Genomic DNA, 19,736 nt, shown 5'->3' with positions numbered 1-19,736 from the left:
CACCAGTTGTTTAACTATTGAAGCTAGAGGAAAGGTCAGCTTTGTTGAACAAGTTGTCTCAATTGGTATGCTTGAGAAATCCTCGTTCCCTGAGCGAGGGGCTTATTTCTAGTTCCTGGAACCACAAAGATTTTAGCATTATACGTGAAGATCCAGCTGGTTAAGCAAACGAAATAAATTAAAGAATTTAAGCATTCAACAAAGGGGACTTTTGTGGGCTTAACCAAGATAAAAAAAATAGACTAACCATAGAACCATGAATATTGCCCCTGACAGCTCCCGCAAACTCAATATCTGGTCCAATTCACCAGAAATGAATGCTCCATTTAACTGTGTTTAACACATCCAACTTGTAACATCCTGGCCCAGGGCTTAACAGGATTAATAGGATACTCATACCAATAAGTTGCAACTTCTTTTATAGAAGCCCATCTACAAATAACTCCGAGGTTAAGCGTGCTTGGCCTGGAGCGATGGGTGACCGACCGGGAAGTTCTTCCCGGGTGCGCACGAGTAAGGACAAAGTGCGCAGAAAAGACCTGTGTTGGTCTGTGAGGGCAGTCTATATCCTAGAGAAGCTGCCAGATGTAAGCGAGCCCGGCCTCGGAGAGGCGGGACGTTATAGAATGGTATCAGAGCCGACTCTCGTGGTTTCACGGGCGCGTGTATCGCAGTTGCGCAGGCATGGTGCACATGGCTAGTGTGGATCCGGCGTGGTCACACAGCATGGCACATGCGCTGGCTCTAGACACACGGACGTGGCCAAGAGAGGACGCTCCTGGCTTGGGATTGATCGACGAGGACGTCGATCTCTTAAGGGGGTGAGGATGTAACATCCTGGCCCAGGGCTTAACAGGATTAATAGGATACTCATACCAATAAGTTGCAACTTTTTTTCTAGAAGCCCATCTACAAATAACTCCGAGGTTAAGCGTGCTTGGCCTGGAGCGATGGGTGACCGACCGGGAAGTTCTTCCCGGGTGCGCACGAGTGAGGACAAAGTGCGCAGAAAAGACCTGTGTTGGTCTGTGAGGGCAGTCTATATCCTAGAGAAGCTGCCAGATGTAAGCGGGCCCAGCCTCGGAGAGGCGGGACGTTACACAACTCCTCTAAGTTCGTCATATAAAAAATGCTCAGAAGAAGCTCAGCTCAGCCATATGCATCCATGGAATCCACACCTTGGAGCATTGACAAAGCCCAAAAAATAAGTAACAAGGTAACTGCAAGTATTAACTGAAAGGTCTCAACCTTTCTAAGCCCCACAAAGCTTGAATTCAGAGCTTCATAATTCTGCTACGCACCACTATGAGAACAAAGAAGCACACAAGCGAGTAACATTTCAATTGTCTGGAACAGCAACACTTCCACCACAAGTTGATCAATTCACCACTTTGTCAGTGACGATGTACCACCAATCCCACCATCACAATAACCCAATTGCTTCAACCTCAGGTGGATGGATTCAGCACCCAGTTCACCTTCTCGTCAGTCACCACGTACCACCAATCCACCAACACAGCGCGAGCACCGGACTGAATGAAGCAGTAGAGTGACAGGAACCCGTACCTCATCGGATCATCACGCGGCGACGGCGTCTTAACGTCTGGCTCCCGCCCCGTGGCGCTCACTTCGGCCTCCCGATCCAGGGACGTCCTCGGCAACGGCGCCCTGCTACGCCCGCTGAATCCTTTGGCATCTGCGCCCCCACCACAACTGATCTCACGACCGGAGCTCATTAGATTCAAACGCGGAAGTGAACATCGAGGGCGAGACCCGGTCGACCATGCACGAACATACCTCGGAGGTTGGCCTTGATGTCGGTGAGCAAGCGGGTGGCGGCGGAGTGGATGTTGGTGAGCACGCAACCCTAGCCCTACGATCGGGTGCCATGGCTAGCCCGCGCCGAGAACCAGCGGCCTTGCGCCTTGGTGGCCGCAAGACTCACCAGGATCACAGAGCAGGTGTAGCGGGCGAGGGCGGTCGCGGCTGGCGATGGTGACAGCACGGGTGCGACGTCTAGCGAGGCCGGCGGGCGAGGGCGAGGGCGACAATCAAGGCCGCGTGAGGCGCGAGGGCGAGGGCAGTGCTGGCCGTGCCAATGTTGGGTGGCGCGCGACGTCGGGTGCAATGGATCTGCGATGGCGGTGCGAGGACATGGGCTGGTGGCGGCGACGCGGCCTGACGCCACTGGTCGACATGATCGTACCGCGGGAGAAGGAAGGAGCGCACGTTGGGTGCGTGATTGACGGTGTGGTGTCGAAATTTTGTTTCACACGATGGAACGGAGCGCGTGTGGTAATTTTTTTTCGTACATGTACTTGTCCTGCCGGGTAGACGCGGGGTCGTATGACCTATCGTCCTGTCGGATAGATGTTGACCCTAGGAGTTTTTTAGTTATAGAGATAAAGATAGACCGACCGGGAAGTTCTTCCCGGGTGCGCACGAGTGAGGACAAAGTGCGCAGAAAAGACCTGTGTTGGTCTGTGAGGGCAGTCTATATCCTAGAGAAGCTGCCAGATGTAAGCGGGCCCGGCCTCGGAGAGGCGGGACGTTACACAACTCCTCTAAGTTCGTCATATAAAAAATGCTCAGAAGAAGCTCAGCTCAGCCATATGCATCCATGGAATCCACACCTTGGAGCATTGACAAAGCCCAAAAAATAAGTAACAAGGTAACTGCAAGTATTAACTGAAAGGTCTCAACCTTTCTAAGCCCCACAAAGCTTGAATTCAGAGCTTCATAATTCTGCTACGCACCACTATGAGAACAAAGAAGCACACAAGCGAGTAACATTTCAATTGTCTGAAACAGCAACACTTCCACCACAAGTTGATCAATTCACCACTTTGTCAGTGACGATGTACCACCAATCCCACCATCACAATAACCCAATTGCTTCAACCTCAGGTGGATGGATTCAGCACCCAGTTCACCTTCTCGTCAGTCACCACGTACCACCAATCCACCAACACAGCGCGAGCACCGGACTGAATGAAGCAGTAGAGTGACAGGAACCCGTACCTCATCGGATCATCACGCGGCGACGGCGTCTTAACGTCTGGCTCCCGCCCCGTGGCGCTCACTTCGGCCTCCCGATCCAGGGACGTCCTCGGCAACGGCGCCCTGCTACGCCCGCTGAATCCTTCGGCATCTGCGCCCCCACCACAACTGATCTCACGGCCGGAGCTCATTAGATTCAAACACGGAAGTGAACATCGAGGGCGAGACCCGGTCGACCATGCACGAACATACCTCGGAGGTTGGCCTTGATGTCGGTGAGCAAGCGGGTGGCGGCGGAGTGGATGTTGGTGAGCACGCAACCCTAGCCCTACGGTCGGGTGCCATGGCTGGCCCGCGCCGAGAACCAGCGGCCTTGCGCCTTGGTGGCCGCAAGACTCACCAGGATCACAGAGCAGGTGTAGCGGGCGAGGGCGGTCGCGGCTGGCGACGGTGACAGCACGGGTGCGACGTCTAGCGAGGCCGGCGGGCGAGGGCGAGGGCGACAATCAAGGCCGCGTGAGGCGTGAGGGCGAGGGCAGTGCTGGCCATGCCAATGTTGGGTGGCGCGCGACGTCGGGTGCGATGGATCTGCGATGGCGGTGCGAGGACACGGGCTGGTGGCGGCGACGCGGCCTGACGCCACTGGTCGACATGATCGTACCGCGGGAGAAGGAAGGAGCGCATGTTGGGTGCGTGATTGACGGTGTGGTGTCGAAATTTTGTTTCACACGATGGAACGGAGCGCGTGTGGTAATTTTTTTCGTACATGTACTTGTCTTGCCGGGTAGACGCGGGGTCGTATGACCTATCGTCCTGTCGGATAGATGTTGACCCTAGGAGTTTTTTAGTTATAGAGATAAAGATATAGAGATATATAAATATAAAAACCCTGGTTTTCGATCGACCTGCCTCCTGGCTCTGGAACCGACCTGCCTCCTAGTCGGTTAGTCACGTCTGGTGGGGATCCAACCGTCCAGATCGATGGAGATATGTTGGAGGTAACACCGAGCTGACAAATTTGAACACTCCACGCCTCCACCTCCACGAGACGTGGAGTCCTTGCCATCAAGTTTTCAACCGCTGGCAACATCAAGCTGAGAAAAGAAAATAATTTAGTAAGGTACATCTCAATCATACTCAAGCTTTTCCTTTCCTTATTACTTACTTATATGCATATATAATAATATAGAATCCAAATCAAAGTTGTGCTTGTCATATTATTAATCTGATTGTAAAATCTAGTTTAAAGAGGTTCAAACCTTATACGGAAGATTTTAGAACTGCTATTAACTTCTTAAATTCCTCTAATCAAAAAATTGCTATGTTTAAGAACTACTATACTGCTTAGGATGTTAGACCTAGAAAGTTTGGCTTAGATATGGATGTTAGATGGAATGCTACATATCTTATGTTTAAACACTTGGTTCCATATAAGCATATTTTTTCTGTGTTCATTAATTTCAATTATGGCTCTGAATTGTTGTCTGCAAGACATTGATATATAGCTGAAAAGATATTGGAGTTTCTAGAACTATTTTATGACTCAACTGTTGTTCTTTCTGGTGTTTACTATCCAACTAGTCCACTTATTCTGCACCATATGTCAGAAATTGCTTCTCATTTACATGCAAGTGAAAAAAGATCAAAATCTAATTGTTGTTGTATATCCTATGAAGCTTAAATTCCTTAAATACTGGCAGCATATACCTTTGTTATATTCATTTGCATTCATTCTTGATCCTAGAGCTAAGATGATAGGTTTATTTAGAGTTCTCGAATTACTTAAAGAGAGCACTGGTTGTGATTATACTTCATATTATGCTGATGTGAAAACTGAAATTTATAAGTTATTTAACAAATATGAGAGAAGGTTTGGTGTAACTAGGAGTCAAAGGGTTGCATAGCCTACAATCCATACAGGTAAGAGAAAATAGGCATGGGGAAGAATCTTTGAAGGCCCTGGATCTGTTGTTGGTCCTTCCCCTGCATATGCCCCCACTTTATCTTTATCTGCTTCTACTGCTAATGAGCTCTCAATTTATCTGAACAGTGACAATGTCACTGCATATGAGGATGATTTTGATTTACTTCTCTGGTGGCGTGACCACAAACTAACCTATCCAATCCTATCTATAATGGCTAAAGATATTATGTCTGTTCCTGTTTCTACTATCTCTTCGGAATCATGTTTTAGCTTGACAGGAAGGATAATTGAAGAGCGGCGACGCCGCCTCTTGCCTGAAACTATGGAGATGCTGGCCTGCATAAAGGATTGAGAGTTGGGAGAAAGCAGATTACAACATATTGTTGACAACCAAGAGCTGGAGGACTCCTTCAAGAATCTATACCTCGATGAAGATGCAAATGGAGCTGCTGGTACTGCTGTTCATCTGGGGCTGGGGCTGGTTCATCTGGGGCTGGTACATCTAGAGCTGCTGGTAATTAGTGTTGAGAGATGAAAGAGTGCTCTATTAATCTGTTATCTCCATTTTGTATCTGTCATCTGTGACTGTGACAGTGTGACTTGGGACCTTGGAACAATGATGGAAGACTTATTAAGAGCTGTGTTGCACTCTTTTTCTCTTTCTAGGATTTTTCACAAGGGTGAGTTTTACCTAGAAAGGTTTTTAATGAGGCAACATTGCACAAACAACTCAGTTATTTTAATTCTCGTCTCCTTTGGTAGCTTTTGTTAGAATTGAAAATCTGTGACTGTGATCAGTTTATTACTTGTGAACGTGAAATACTGAAATGTGAATGAATTGTGAAATGTGATTGTGAAAATGAAGAAGTGTTGGATGAGAGGAGCAGTTTGAGGTGTTTTAATGGCACCGGGCCGTGGGCTAGCACGGCCCGCGGATTTGGCCGTGCTTACCAGGCCGCACGACACGGATTTCGGCCCGTAGGACTGTGCTTGGGCCGAAGGTCAGGCACGAGACCCGGAGGGGCACGACACGAGAGGCACGGCGTGCCGTGCCGGCCCAACCCCCTGCAGGCCGTGCTTGGCCTGGGCCCAGGCTGAGCTAGGCCGGCCCGGCCCGTTGGCCAACTATAAGCATGGCTCATCGGTGAGACGGCCACGTGTGATCAGCTTTCGTCGTGATCTCATGCATGTCCTCTTGCCTTGCCTATGCAATGCCGACGGTCGTTGTGCTCCGTGTGCCTTAGTGACTAGTGATTAGCGCGTGCCGTTGCGCGCAATTTGGCAACAGAAATAGGAACGAACGATAGCTAATCACGTCATGATGACATTAATAAGAGAAGACGTCAAAACGCACCATAGCATAATTAGGTTCATACGACCATCTTAGTTCCGAAGCTCGAACGCTTGAGCGTAGCACACAATACATAGACAGTACACAAACGATGTGGGGTAGTACTGTCATCGAGGGGATAATGGCCAAGATTACATGCGCGCGGGCCAGCGGCCAAGATTTGTATTGGAGCAGTGGAACGGCACCGAGGAAGAGCCGATAAACGTTTTTTCTTGGACTTAAGAGCAAAGCCTACACACTATACAGTCTACAGTTCCACACAACATGTTTACAGTTCTGAGAAGGCTGGAAGAGACACTTAAGCTATCCACAATGTCAGTCACACATCCATCTTATACCCACGGGCAGTGAGATCACCAAACAAACTATGCTGAAAGCCAATTTACTGCTACAGGCTAACGCAAATAAAAGCTCACATGAGCGCTTACCACAACCCAGGTAGCAGGACAGAACTGTTATCAGAAACTTGTTCACATAGCATAGCAAGAGAAACGATCACTAACTTGTCAAGCTGCCAGCAGCAAGAACCACGCCACTGAGCCAAAAAACAATGTACACAACGCCAGTGAGCCAAAAAAAAAAAACAATGTACACATCACCTACGGTATAGCACCAGTACAAAAGACATTGTTTCCAAGCATAGACCATACAATAAGGTTGTTTCCAAGCTGGGGTAAGCCACAGTACTCAAAAGACACTACGCAAACAGTTCAAGTGTTCATGCTCTATTCCTGGTAACAGACCTTGCCAACTTCAATTGGAATCCCAGCCACCGCTATCAGACTCCAAGGTTCCTGACAATGAAGCTGCATGAAGTTAGTATCTTGCACGACAGAGTAAGCAGGCTACAGAAAATAGCAACGGCCAGACTAACCTAAGTACAAACAAAGACAAACAGCCGAAACCACCTTGCTACACAGGCTAGCTCTAGTAAGCCCTAAGAGCAATGGAAACACTCTAGAAATCATGGCCGCGACATGGAATAGAATTAGGATGCACCTGTTTACCGAAGCCGGCGTAGGTGTTTTTGCCTACCTCGTCTCTAGCTTCACAGCCCCGTTAACTCCTGGCAAAGCGAGTGTGCATGTTATTAGCTCGGCGTATACAGTCACGTGCTTATAATACTTAAGGTCATAGGGAAGAGATCGTAAACATAGGAGTATATAATAGTGAGAATTCATCAGCAAGTGGTAGTCCGTGCATTTAAAAATAACCAAAGAGAAATAAGTGTACCAAAAGGAATAAGGCATCCAGGTGACTTATTTTTTTATCCACCATATGATATTCTAACATTGTCTAGGTAACTACGCACGCATGGTATGAAATTAGCACAATAGTGTAGCACAGCAAAGAAAGGTATACCAATATTTTTTTCCCTCTATGAAATCGACAAAACCAACATAACCAGCATAACTATTTGAATGTAAATAGGGTGCTGAAAGGTCCTAATGCCTAGAGAGGGGTGAATAGCCTATTAAAAATTTCTACAACAACACTTAGCAAAGATGTCAGACAATTAAATGGTGAAGTGAGTGTTGCGCTAGCCTATTAAAAATGCAAGCCACCTACCACAATTTTAGTGACTATAATCTCTAAGCACACAATGGCTAAGTCACTACACTAAGTTAGTGTGCTCTCAAAGGCTGACTAAAGAGCCACACTAACCATTAGACCCGGCACAAGCTTGCTCTCAAAGCTAATTAGACTAAAGAGCGAAGCAACACTAGAAAAATAAATGCATGATTGGGGATGTGATGATTATACCGCCGTGTCGAGGATGGAGCTAATCACAATATGATGGAGCCAATCAATCACAATCAATCAATGAATGCCAAGAAAACCTCGGACAAGGTGACACAAGATTTTTTACCGATGTTCACTTGCTTGCTGGCAAGCTAGTCCTCGTTGTAGCGATTCAATCACTTGGAGGTTCATGCGCTAATTGGCATCACACGCCAAACCCGCAACCAGGTGCCGCACAACCAACACAAGATGAGGATCACACAAGCCACGAGCAATCCACTAGAGTTGCCTTTGGCGCTCCGCCGGGGAAGGCACAAGAACCCCTCACAATCACAATGATCGGAGCCGGAGACAATCACCTTCCTCCGCTCGACGATCCACCAATCACCGGGCCGTCTAGGTGTCGGCAAACACCAAGAGTAACAAGAACTCCACCAGCCCAAATCGCCCAACTAGTGCCACAAGATGCTAGAACACTAAGCAATGCACTGGAGGCTCTCCAATCTCACTCAAGATGATGAAATCAAGTGTGCAAGTGAGTGGAGTGGTGTGCTCAGCTCTCAAAGGGTGTATGCAGCTGTTAGAAGTGCTAAGAGGGTGGCCATGGCCGGCCACTAGCTCTATTTATAAGCCCACAAGCAAATAGAGCCGTTACCCCTTTGAGTCAGCTTCTGCGGGGGCACCGAACATGTTAGTGTGGCACCGGACATGGGGTGGTGGTGCCCCTACAACAGTCATCCGGGGGCATCGGACAAGCGGCAGTGGCACCGGACATGGGGTGGCGGTGCCACCCCGAGCCAGGCCCCCATTTTCCCTCTTCTCTGGATAAATGTGGCGGTGCACCGCCATGGGGTGGCGGTGACCGCAGCGGTGCCCGTCCCGGTTTCCCCTGGGCTCTGTTGAAAAGGGGTGATGCCACCGGACAAGATGGCGGTGCCCCCGGCGGTGCACCGTCACATGCGGTGCCAACCTCCACAACCTCGCTCTCAGCCGAGTCCAGGCGGGCACCGCCCTAGGGGTGGCGATGCCACCGAACAAGGGGTGGCGTTGCCCCCCAGAGTACCTCCCTCTCGGCCTCCACCGCCGGTCACCGTCACAGGGGTGACGGTGCACCGGACAGGGGGTGGCGGTGCCCCTAGGGCAACACCCCGAGCTGAGTTTCGCCTCCTTTTCTTCACCTTTCTCACTACCTTTGCAAATGTGCTAACACTTCAAGTGTTTCACCATCACGTGCAAGTGTGTTAGCATTTTCACAATCATTTTTCAAAGGTTAATCACTTCTCACCGATTGTGCACTAGGCCTAAAATGCAATGCAAGTATTTCAACACCTAGTAGCACTAGATGATCGAGTTATCCGATAAGAGCTCCCATCTTAATAGTACGACCATCTATCCTAAATGTGAACACACTCGCTAAATGTCTCGATCACCAAATCAAAAAGCTCCTATCAAGTTTCACCTTTGCCTTGAGCTTTTTATTTTTTTCTTTCTTCTTTTGCAAGTCCAAGAACTTGATCATCATGGTCACCAACCATCATCATGATCTTCACCATTGCTCCACCACTTGAAATAGTGCTTCCTATCTCATGATCACTTTGATAAACTAGGTTAGCACTTAGGGTTTCATCAATTCATCAAAACCAAACTAGAGCTTTCAGGTGCGTCTCAGTATATTGAAAGCTGAAAACTACAAAGAACTTCATACTTCTTGCATTTTTTGTATCGATATATAGGGTTCCATAGCCAATAAATCTCTTGGTGCAATAACTCAGTGAACATTGGACAATAACAGAGCACACAGTTTCAATTTCTGTCATGGAAAACAGGAAGAGTGCCAGGTTTCTCTACATTAAACAAAGCAGAAACCAAAGATCTATAGCAAGGAGGTTTATTTCCAAATTGTCTGGCTATGATATACCTAGCCTAAGTACCAGCCAGCATCTAGTCTACCACAAGAGAAATAGGAAGGCTGATCCATATAAGAAAGTTTGGGATGAATTAAAAACTCTAGAGGTATGGCTGGCATGCACATGTAAAGGGCACATAATTAGCAACTAATCTTGTTTGATATAGCAAGGGCTTTGGCTGGAAATGCTACGCTGAACGAGGAAACTTGAAAACGTACCTCGGCCTGTCTAAAAGCCCCCAATGCCTGATCCACAACCGTGCAGTGGCTCTCTAAGGATGTAAGCAGGCTAGTAACTAAGCTACTTAGCTCCTCGATATCTTCTGGAGGGACCTGTAGCGTAAGCAACTCGTGCACGTCCTTTATGGAACTATGTATCCGATGTACCATCCTCACTGCCCTGTCTGCACACGCCTGCAGCTCACCTAGCTGTTCTGTAGTTGTTCATTTCAGATACTAACCTAGCAAGAGTAGGGTAGTTTGCATCAACTATGCTATAACCCAACACATGTGTCACGGGCCTCACGAAACGGCAGATGGCAACTGCCTCTACCTCGAACAGCGGCATTGGTTTGGCAGGCTTATACCTGCGACGGAAAGTGGTTCCATCAATAGTTGTGCAAAGGTTTCCATCTGCTGTTGTCGCAGTCGTAACAGACACTGTTGTTTTGTGGAACTTCTTAACAATCACATCAAGGATAGCCCTAAGATGGACCGTAGGATAGCCTGGTGCATCCACCTGGTTTCAAAACAACATGTAACAGCGGTTAACCATTCAGAAAGAGTTTTAGTCTCCTTTGTGTTTTTTTTGGTTTCTGTAAATTATGCATAACAACATGAGTATCACAATGTATGTACATAGGAAGTAGCGCCGTTACCTGATAAATGGATGGTCCGTCCTTGAACCTGATGAGGCTGATGGGTAGCCTGACTTTATGGAATACGAGGCATATGATGCCATGCATATAAGCTAATTCCTTAGCTGCATATGATGCCTCAAGCTTCATTCGACCACCTCCACTTGATGCACCTCCGAAGGACTGGGTATAATTATAGATGTCTTGAAGGGCTGGATCTAGCTTCACACAAAGCCTGTGAGCAATATCACAGATTTGCTGGCATGATGTCCTGCACTTTACAAAGGCATGGTACCTCTGATAGTAGAAGTCTCGAAGCTCTAGTATTAACATATAGCTCAAGTCTAGTGCTACTGTTGGTCCATGGGCGACCACCATGTCTATGTAAATCTTGCCATTGCCTAGTGCTGCAGAGAAACAGCGTTTTAACCAGTGTAGGCATAACCTAGTGGGGTCGTATGGAAAGGTAATAGAAACAGAACAGAATTCATGTAGTCGTATACCTGGTCTAAAATCCTCGTCTATCTGTCCGGTAAGCACCCCTAATGCATACTTTCGTAACGCCTCCGGTTGCCCGACAAGGTTAGCCATGTAGGGTTTTGCCAGTCCTGATGTAACTGCTGTGTTTGAACTTGCAGCGTCAGCTGGGGAAAATAAAAACTAATCTCTACAATGCAGATATATTTTAGCAGAGATGTTTGAATATTACCTTCAGCACCGTGAACGACGATCCACGGTAGATCCTCTGGCTCATACTCAGGGCAGCACGGTACCAGGCCTAAGACAAAACCTTCTCCATCCAAGACTCGACGTGCAAGAAGCTAGAGCTGAAACGCAGCCGAGGCCGTCTCGATGATAAAGTTTGGAGCTGAGTACGTTATATTGAAGCTGGTCTGAAATTGCCTTAGCTGCCCCCCTAAGGTCCAGAGCAATCTCAACTGAACTGGCTTCACAGGGAACACCCGCCCTCAGCCTAGCAACAACTGAGAACCGTCGGTGTGTTCCTGATGATGGAACAACGACTACACACTTGGCTAGAATCGAATAAGCGAACAAGATTCTTACCCTGTTCAAGAGACATTGGGACGCCGCCAACGCCGTGGTCTACAAAGTGGAACTGAATCGCCTAAAATCGAATCTGGCTCTCTTCCATGAACAGACAAACATAAGAACAGCACACTAACCCTAAAAAAATGTCCAGCTAACAGCCTAGCAAAATAGGATGTGTGCTAACCTACAATGAGCCCACAAGGGGTCAATAAGATAAGCTAGGATGTGTGCTAGAAGCTCAGCAAAGTCAGCTATTAATCACACTTATATCCTCCCTAAATTTTAAAAAATACAACTGTGCAGCGACCCAGCAACATCTAGTTAAAGATAAAACTGAATCTGAGAATTGCCCTGTGCTACATCGGCACCTCACAAAGCATGAGCAAATTGTACACTATGCTTAAGCTCGCTGCAAATTATTGCTAGGGCATGCGCGTGAGCCGCTCTTCCCATTCGTCTGAACCAATACATCTGAGTGGAGCAAGAATCCGACAACACTGATCTCAGGAAGCATCAGGTGAAAATAGATAGGAAAATTAAAAAGACTAACATAGATGATCCACAAGAAAGCAGATATAACACAGATATGGCCCTATATAATCTGTAGTTAACTGCATGTGATTTTCAGACAGCATTCGAATGAAGGTAGGGAAAATGGAGGAGTATTTCATCTGTATAACACAGTGTTGGCCCGCCAAGTACTCCTTCATACCTATTTTACAATTCAGGATGTAAGTTAGATACCATATGGAACCGGGAATCCTGAAAATTTTATTTTTTAGTGTTAACTAAATCGCAACGAAGTGTGATAATCATATAACCTGAGGATCAATAGCACGTTGTACCACTAAAAACTACAATAAAGAACATCCTACACAAAGCACCTAGAACGCCGAAAAAAAAATAAAAACTATAGCTCCTGAAGCAACCAGGAGCCCATGATAATCATATAACCTGAGGATCCATAGTATTTACCACTAAAATCTATAGTAAAGAACATCCTACATAGAGCACCTAGAACGCTGAAAAGAAAACTACAATCAGAAAGGCAGATCCGTGTACACAATGCCAATCACATGAGAGTCGCGGAAGCGCACGCCGGAGAACACCGCCGTGGCCAGCGACGGGACCCGCCCGCGCCGCTGCACCGCCGCACTGGGGAGCACGCTCGCTCCGCAGTCGTGCCGACCGCCAGGACCTGCCCACGCCGGGCGCGTCTCGGACGCCGGCGACCCGTGCCCGCCCAGGCCGCGCCTGATGGATAAGGGAGAAAAGCGCAACGGAGGAGAGGAAGAGAGAGAAAGAGAGCACGAGAGGAGAGGTAGGCACGACAGAGAAGAAGCCTTGCATAGCCGTAATCCGATAAACAACGCAACGACGTGGGTGTGCGAGGAGCATACCGGCGCATATCAAAACAGCAGCACGGCGGAGCGTGGAGGAGGAGCTCGGCGCAGGCCCGTCGAAGCTGGAGCGCCCGTCTTCCCGCGCCACCCGTGACTCTGGCATAGATCCAACGCAGGTCGGAGTCCGGCGCAGCACCGCCGTAGGCCGCTGTAGGTCCACCGCCAGCCAGCCGGTCTCGCCCGCGATTCCGCACAGGTACCCCAAAACCCTAAATCCTGTGATCCCCTCGAGCACCTAGAGAACACAACCTTCATAAAAAATCCGCCACGCACAGGCAAAGAAAGGAAGACGAAGCGAGGAACCCACCTCGCGCAGCCGACGAAGAGAGCGAAGCGAACCAAGAAGCTCTCCCCCACCCTTTTTTATCGACGCTTTTACTCGTGAGCCATAAAAAAAAGTTTACGATTGCGCACGAGTTATTAAAAAGTGTGAGCTTCTCAACTTCTTTGCTCTAAGTTATTCGGTTCGTTTTTCTATTTAACGGTATCTAATAAATATGTGAAATGACTATTTTATCTATAGTGGGATCCGTTTGCCAGCCACTCAAACTTTCTCTTGCTCTCTCTTGCGCCTATATTTCGTGCTCCTCGTGCTCCTACTCGTCGTCGCGACGCTAGCGGCGCGGGTGGGGGCCGACGACCTCGCGAGCGACGTGTGGGCGCTCCTAGCGTTCCGTGACGCCGTGGGGCAACGCTTGGCGTGGAACGCCTTGGACGCCGCGGGCGAGTGCTCGTGGATGGGGTCTCTTGCGAGAACGGCCGCATGGCGGTGCTGCGGCTCCTCGGGGCGATGCTCTCGGGTGCGGTCCCCGCGGGGACGCTAGGGAACTTGTGTGCGCTCCACACGCTCAGCATCCGCCTCATCGGGCTCTCCGGCGCGCTCAAGGTCGACCTCACCTCCATCGTCGCGCTTTGGAACGTCTTCCTCAACGAGAACAGGCTGTCGGGCAGGTTCGTGCAGGCGATTCTCGTGCTCCCAAGGCTCCTCAGGCTCTCGCTCAGCGGGGAATGACCTGTCGGGGCCCATCCGGCGAGATTTCGGATGTGCAGCTACCACCGCTGTAGCAGTTTAATGTTTCATTCAACCAGCTGAACGGGTCCATCTCGGTCTCACTTCGGTCGCAACCGTGCTCCGCGTTCCTGGGGACGGGCTTGTGCGGTGGGCCCTTGGGGCCTTGCCCCGATGAGGTTTCCCCTTCCCCTGCTCCAGCGAGGCAGACGCTGTCGCCGACGCCTGTTCCCAGTGGCGGTGGTAGTGGCGATGGCGACAGCAGTAGCGGTGGCACCAACGGTGAAAGTGGGGGAGAAAGTGGCCATAAGAGGAAGAAGCTCTCCGGTGGCGCCATTGCTGGAATCGCTGTAGGCTCCACCTTGGGCACCGCACTTCTCCTCTTCCTCTTTGTCTGCCTCTGTCGCAGGTCGGGGGCACCAGGACGCGGTCTCTGGAGATGCCGTCGCCTGCTCCAGCGCCTGTTGCTGCTGCTGGCGACAGGAAAGCTCCCGAGATGACCAGCGGCGCTGCTGTAGCGCCGTTGACCACAATAGGCCACTCCAGCGACCTATCGACCAGTCAACTTCCGATAAGAAGCTGGTCTTCGTTGGGTCAGAGGCCGATGTGGCACCTTTCGACCTAGAGGATCCACTACGCGCGTCGGCTGAGGTGCTCGGAAAAGGAGCGTTCGGGACGACATATGTGGCACCTTTCGTCGGTGCGGGCGCGGGCGCGGGCGAGCGAGCTCCACCCAGGCATCGGCACGACGCGAGGCTAGCACGCGGCGAGGAGGTAGGTGGAGCCGGGTCGCTGACAGTTTGGCCCCACTAGACAGAGAGAGAGAAGCAAGAGGATAGGACAAGATAAGGGTATTTTGGACGTTTATACTGACCGGGCCCATATGTAAAGGTTGCCAAATGGTAAAAAACAAACAGAACACAGACGAAATGGCTTCGAGAGCAAAGAAGTTTAGAACGATGGCACTCATGGGAGCTCAACTTTTTAATGGCTTGTGTGTAATTGTAAACTTTTTTAATGGCACACAGGTAAAAGCCTCTTTTTATCTCCCTTTTTTCCTCTATTAGCCAAGCGGCCGGGAATAGGGTGGGGAGTGGAGACGAAGCAACGTGGTCACCCCAATCCAGCACAGGTGCGTGTTCGCAGCTAGGATGGAGACGCTTGACGCACTCAACCCATCTCACCACGAGCTGTCGACGCGTGGACCCAGGAGCACTGACCCGGCGGGACCCATGCTCAAAGGAAAACAGGCCAGCAGCGCGGCGCGCGCGTATAGCTCCGATCCATAGGGGCACCTCTCGTTGGCGCCCCTATTCTGGCCCATAGTAAAGCCATTCGTCCTAGAGCTCGAGGCCTTTGCCCAGGCCCACCGCGACCGATCCCGCCAACCAACAATCGATAATGGCTCGCCAGAGCTAGCGTGGTTTGTCGGTGTTTTGGATCACCGGCTAGTAAATTTGTATCTGCATGTCTGGGCCAGGTGGTGTGCTTGGAGGACACAAGGATTTATACTGGTTCGAGCAGAATATCCCTGTGTCTAGTGTGCTACTGTGGACCCGTAGTGGTTGGAGGCAGCATGGGTCCCCGTCGGGCAAGACGGGGCTTGTGCCCTTAGGGTCGGGTGAGACAGCTCCCGTACCCTTAGGGTCGGGCGACACAGGGCCTATGCCCATGGGGTCAGCCAAGACGAAGCCCGTACCCTCAGGGTCGGGCGAGATGGCTCCCGTACCCTTGGGGTCGAGCAACACGCGGCCCGTGCCCTCAGGGTCGAGCGACACGGGGCCCGTGCCCTCAGGGTCGAGCGAGATGGCTCCCATACCCTCGGGGTCGGTCGAGACTAAAATACGTCCTTGATTATCTAGGTTAGTTGTCATCCACGGTCCTTAGATCCCTTCTTCGGGTATCCCTAATACTGATACTCGACAGTAGCCTTGAGCCTGCGGAGGAGTAGGATACTCCTTCGTAGGTTTTTTTGAATGGAGGGACTTCGAGGGCTTCAATCTTCTACTGCCCGTGGGACACCTTGGTGGGCTGCGATTCCCTTCTATCGTGATCGGACTCCTTGGGAACATGTAGGTATGGATTTGGGGGCAGAAAAGATTTCTCTTGATTCTAATCCCTCCATAGGATCCGATCGATCCGCCATCATCATACGACCTTGTATTCAGTCTCCTTGTGTCAGGTTCGTAAACCTAGGGTCCCTCAGGGATCGGCTTCTACGCCAAAGCTCGGCCCAAGAGTCTAAAAATAATAAGGCAAAGGAACGGTCCAGCAACCGATCGGAAGGCCAGGCCCAAAAAGAGCAACGCCCGCTCATCAGCTACTTCGACCCACCTCTCCGGTCGGAGCACCCAATTTAGGCTTCAGCCGCCTCCGGACGGCCTCTCCGATCAGAGGGCCTACCCTGAGCTCTACTTCTGACTCCGACCCCGTGTCCCTCTAACCGGGGCTTGTAGAAACCCTGCTCACCGCTCTTCTCCGACCGACGCACTCAGAGCCGACTGGAGCCATCCGACCGGGGACACCTGCTCGGAAGGAACCAGAAGGCGTGAGGGAAAAGGCAAGGCAAGGCTCACAAATCAAAACTACTATACTAGGGACCATACCCTGCCCTAGTTTTTAGGACCGGACCGGAGATCGAACCGGCGAGACTGTCGGTTCATTGGTTCATTGGTCCAACCGTATAGAACCGGTTGAACCGCTGGTCCGATTGTATTGGACCGGACTAGTTGAACCGGTCACAAATACTATGAACCGGTGTATATATATATGCTATAATTAATAATTGGATTCATACATATATATATATATATATATATATATAAAATGACATGTTAATTCAAAACATCAAGTGACTGATAACAATAACATAAGTTTCGCTTCATACATAGTTCATATTCATACATCATAGAAATAGTCACGGGCTCATGGCTCACAGCAACACAACCTCAGGTTCTTTAATATAAAATATCAAGTGCATGCTAACTGATAACACACCGACATGCTAAAAGTTCCAAACAAGTTCGTGCTAAAAAGATTACGAACACAATCAGAAAACATGATAGCTAGATGGTACTCAATCAAAATTCACAGATCCCATTCATCTCGTGGTGCAGCATAACAAGCACTTGATCCACCAACATCAAATGCCATACCATCAAAATCAAATAGATCTTCATCCCTTTGGGGCCTTTCCTGGTCCTGAATGTCAATCTCGTCACTGTCTTCCATGGCATCAGCCTCAATAGCATTCAAGTCCAGCACCAATTCTATTTTTTTCAACATAGACATGATGTTAAATAAGCAAAAAAAAACTGGTATGTGAGTTGAATTTATTTCACAATTGACAAGAGACATTATCATCACTGCATTGTATACTTAGTGCGGATAGTTCACTACGAAAGGCGTTCAACTCTTCCGAGTTAAGGCGAGGTGGACTGTCTTCTAAGATCCAAGCTTCATTTCCCATTCCAATTTGTTCCAAACTTATTGGGTCATAATTTCTAGTCCTGATCTTGGACCTAATGTTCAAATAGTACATACTGACAATATTATTTTCAGGTTATAGAATAGGCTAGCAGCTAGCTATGCAAGTTTTAGTCTTTCAAGAGAAGGGGTACCTTTGACGCAGCCTCAGGTTACAATGAACATACACAATATCATTTAACCTTTGATGCTCTAATCTATTTCTTTTCTTGGAGTGCACATGTTCAAAGTAGCTCCAGCTCCTCTCACATCCAGAAGCACTACAAGTTTGGCTCAACACACGCAAGGCAAGCTTCTGCAAGTTTGGTGCGCTGCAGCCATAAGTTTCCCACCACTCATCTATGTGACAAACAGAAGTTAGTAATATGCTTAAATGAACTGGAAAAGTAAGAACAGCAATGTAGTGAATGAAGTTACCAGCAAGCATGCCCGAGCGATCATTTATAGCACTTGCACGTCCAAAATCACCTTCTACATTCCTAAAAGTCTTCATTTCTTTTGTCAAAATATTTCTAAGGGCAACATCTTTGCCAGCATATCTCTCTATGACATCAAGAACTCCAGAAGTAGCGAACTTGTACTTCTCTCGTAGTTGAGGATTGTACTGGTTATTAGGATTGAACCAAAAGCCAGCAGCATGAAGATTCTTATCAAAGTGCTTATCCCACCGTGCATCCATGTATTCCAAGAAAGGCTTTACAAACTCTTTCTTTCGCTGAAATCTCTTTTCAATTTCATCTCTTGCAGCATGGAATCCTGCAAATAGATATCCCATTGCAGGTCTCTCATCGCTGTCCACTATTCTCAGCACCCGAACTAGTGGCTCTGATAATTGGCAAACAATAGCACAATTTTTCCAGAACTTTTGATCTAGCACAGCTCTAGTGAATTTTTTGGCTTTTGGTTCCTTATAATATGCATAGTTTGTCCACTCATTGGAGATAACCATTGCATGCAGATCAGCCTTGTGCTTATATATGCTTTGCAAAGCAATAAAATTAGTAGCAAAACGAGTTTGGGCTGGACGAAGAATCTCATGACCTTTAGTGAACTTCCTCATTAAATACAATGGGAAGCAATGGTTGTAGACATATTTTGTAATGATTGATGCATGAGCTACGGTGGTCTTCACTACATCCTCCTTACCAAAGTCATGCAATATCAAATTGACACAATGGGCAGCACAAGGGGACCAATAAATGGATGGGAACTCATCTTCTATCCTTCTACCAGCAGCAACCATGTTTGAGGCATTATCAGTGACAAAATGAACCACATTTTCAGGCCCAACAAAATGAACCACATCTTTGAATAATCTAAACAAGAAATCTGCAGTTTTGGAGCTATCAGTGGCATCGATTGACTTGAGAAAAACAGTACCTTTGGGACAATAGACCAAGAAGTTGATGAGGGTCCTTCTCTTTCTGTCAGTCCACCCATCAGCCATAATAGTGCAACCAGTTTCCCTCCAAGTGTTGCGGAAACCATCAACAAAATTCCTAGTTTCCACAACTAATTTTGCAAGCAATGAACCACGCAGCTGATTAAAGTTTGGCCCCTTGTATCCAGAACCATATGCACACACAGCATCAATCATGGGTTGGTAAAAAATGGAATTACTTGCATTGAATGGAATAGTGGCATCAAGGAACCATTTTGCCATGCACAAATCTGTCTTCTCCTTGACTGCTTCCCCTTGAAGAACACTCTTAATTGTTGGTTGATCCCCTGGGCCAGTTCTAGGCTTGAAGTACTTGCCAACACTAGGAGTTGCAGCTGCAGGTCTCTTTTTTCCTTTGTTTCCTGTAGGTGCAGCAGCAACACGCCGAGAAGGGGCTCCAGGTTCATTAGCAACAGAGACTTCAACAACATCATCTTGTTCTCCAGGTTCTGGCCCATATGCATTCCCTTCCTCATAGTCCTGTTGTGCCTTCTTTTTCTTCTCAGTCCAATCAACCAGGTTTTGATACATTATATGCTCAACCTCAGGATCAACTTTTTTACATG

The 19,736-nt window shown here is 48.6% G+C and overlaps 2 protein-coding genes and 1 pseudogene across 20 annotated transcripts; 1 reads left to right on the top strand and 2 right to left on the bottom strand.

Moving 5' to 3' along the window:
• Window positions 1-6,755: 6,755 nt before the first annotated feature.
• LOC136477638 (uncharacterized) lies at window positions 6,756-13,639 on the bottom strand. 19 transcript variants are annotated; one of them, XR_010764062.1, is made up of 8 exons: window positions 13,542-13,639; window positions 13,232-13,469; window positions 11,491-12,543; window positions 11,285-11,401; window positions 11,077-11,188; window positions 10,803-10,999; window positions 7,275-10,663; window positions 6,756-7,069 (listed from the first exon to the last, which is right to left on the bottom strand). XR_010764062.1 is itself a non-coding variant. In XM_066475856.1 (8 exons), the coding sequence occupies exons 4-6, from the start codon at window positions 11,370-11,372 to the stop codon at window positions 10,346-10,348; spliced, it is 792 nt and encodes a 263-aa protein (XP_066331953.1). In that variant the 5' UTR covers window positions 11,373-11,401; window positions 11,491-12,543; window positions 13,232-13,469; window positions 13,542-13,639; the 3' UTR covers window positions 6,756-7,081; window positions 7,275-7,341; window positions 8,040-10,345. The 19 variants fall into 19 exon arrangements, 17 of the variants coding, with proteins under 17 accessions (XP_066331953.1, XP_066331951.1, XP_066331955.1 ...); XM_066475856.1 differs by having other exon boundaries at window positions 6,756-7,081; window positions 7,275-7,341; window positions 8,040-10,663; window positions 10,803-11,188; XM_066475854.1 differs by having other exon boundaries at window positions 7,275-7,341; window positions 8,040-10,663; window positions 10,803-11,188.
• A 170-nt stretch (window positions 13,640-13,809) lies between these two features.
• LOC136470255 (probable inactive receptor kinase At1g48480) lies at window positions 13,810-15,056 on the top strand (annotated as a pseudogene).
• A 2,274-nt stretch (window positions 15,057-17,330) lies between these two features.
• Window positions 17,331-19,326, bottom strand: LOC136470254 (uncharacterized). The gene is made up of 5 exons (XM_066468160.1): window positions 19,110-19,326; window positions 18,147-18,527; window positions 17,864-18,068; window positions 17,622-17,764; window positions 17,331-17,512 (listed from the first exon to the last, which is right to left on the bottom strand). The coding sequence occupies exons 1-5, from the start codon at window positions 19,324-19,326 to the stop codon at window positions 17,331-17,333; spliced, it is 1,128 nt and encodes a 375-aa protein (XP_066324257.1).
• Window positions 19,327-19,736: the final 410 nt, after the last annotated feature.

The sequence above is a fragment of the Miscanthus floridulus genome, chromosome 8 (genome assembly GCF_019320115.1).
Source record: "Miscanthus floridulus cultivar M001 chromosome 8, ASM1932011v1, whole genome shotgun sequence".
In the NCBI taxonomy this organism is placed as follows: domain Eukaryota; kingdom Viridiplantae; phylum Streptophyta; class Magnoliopsida; order Poales; family Poaceae; genus Miscanthus; species Miscanthus floridulus.
This window is presented reverse-complemented; position numbering and strand designations above follow the sequence as displayed.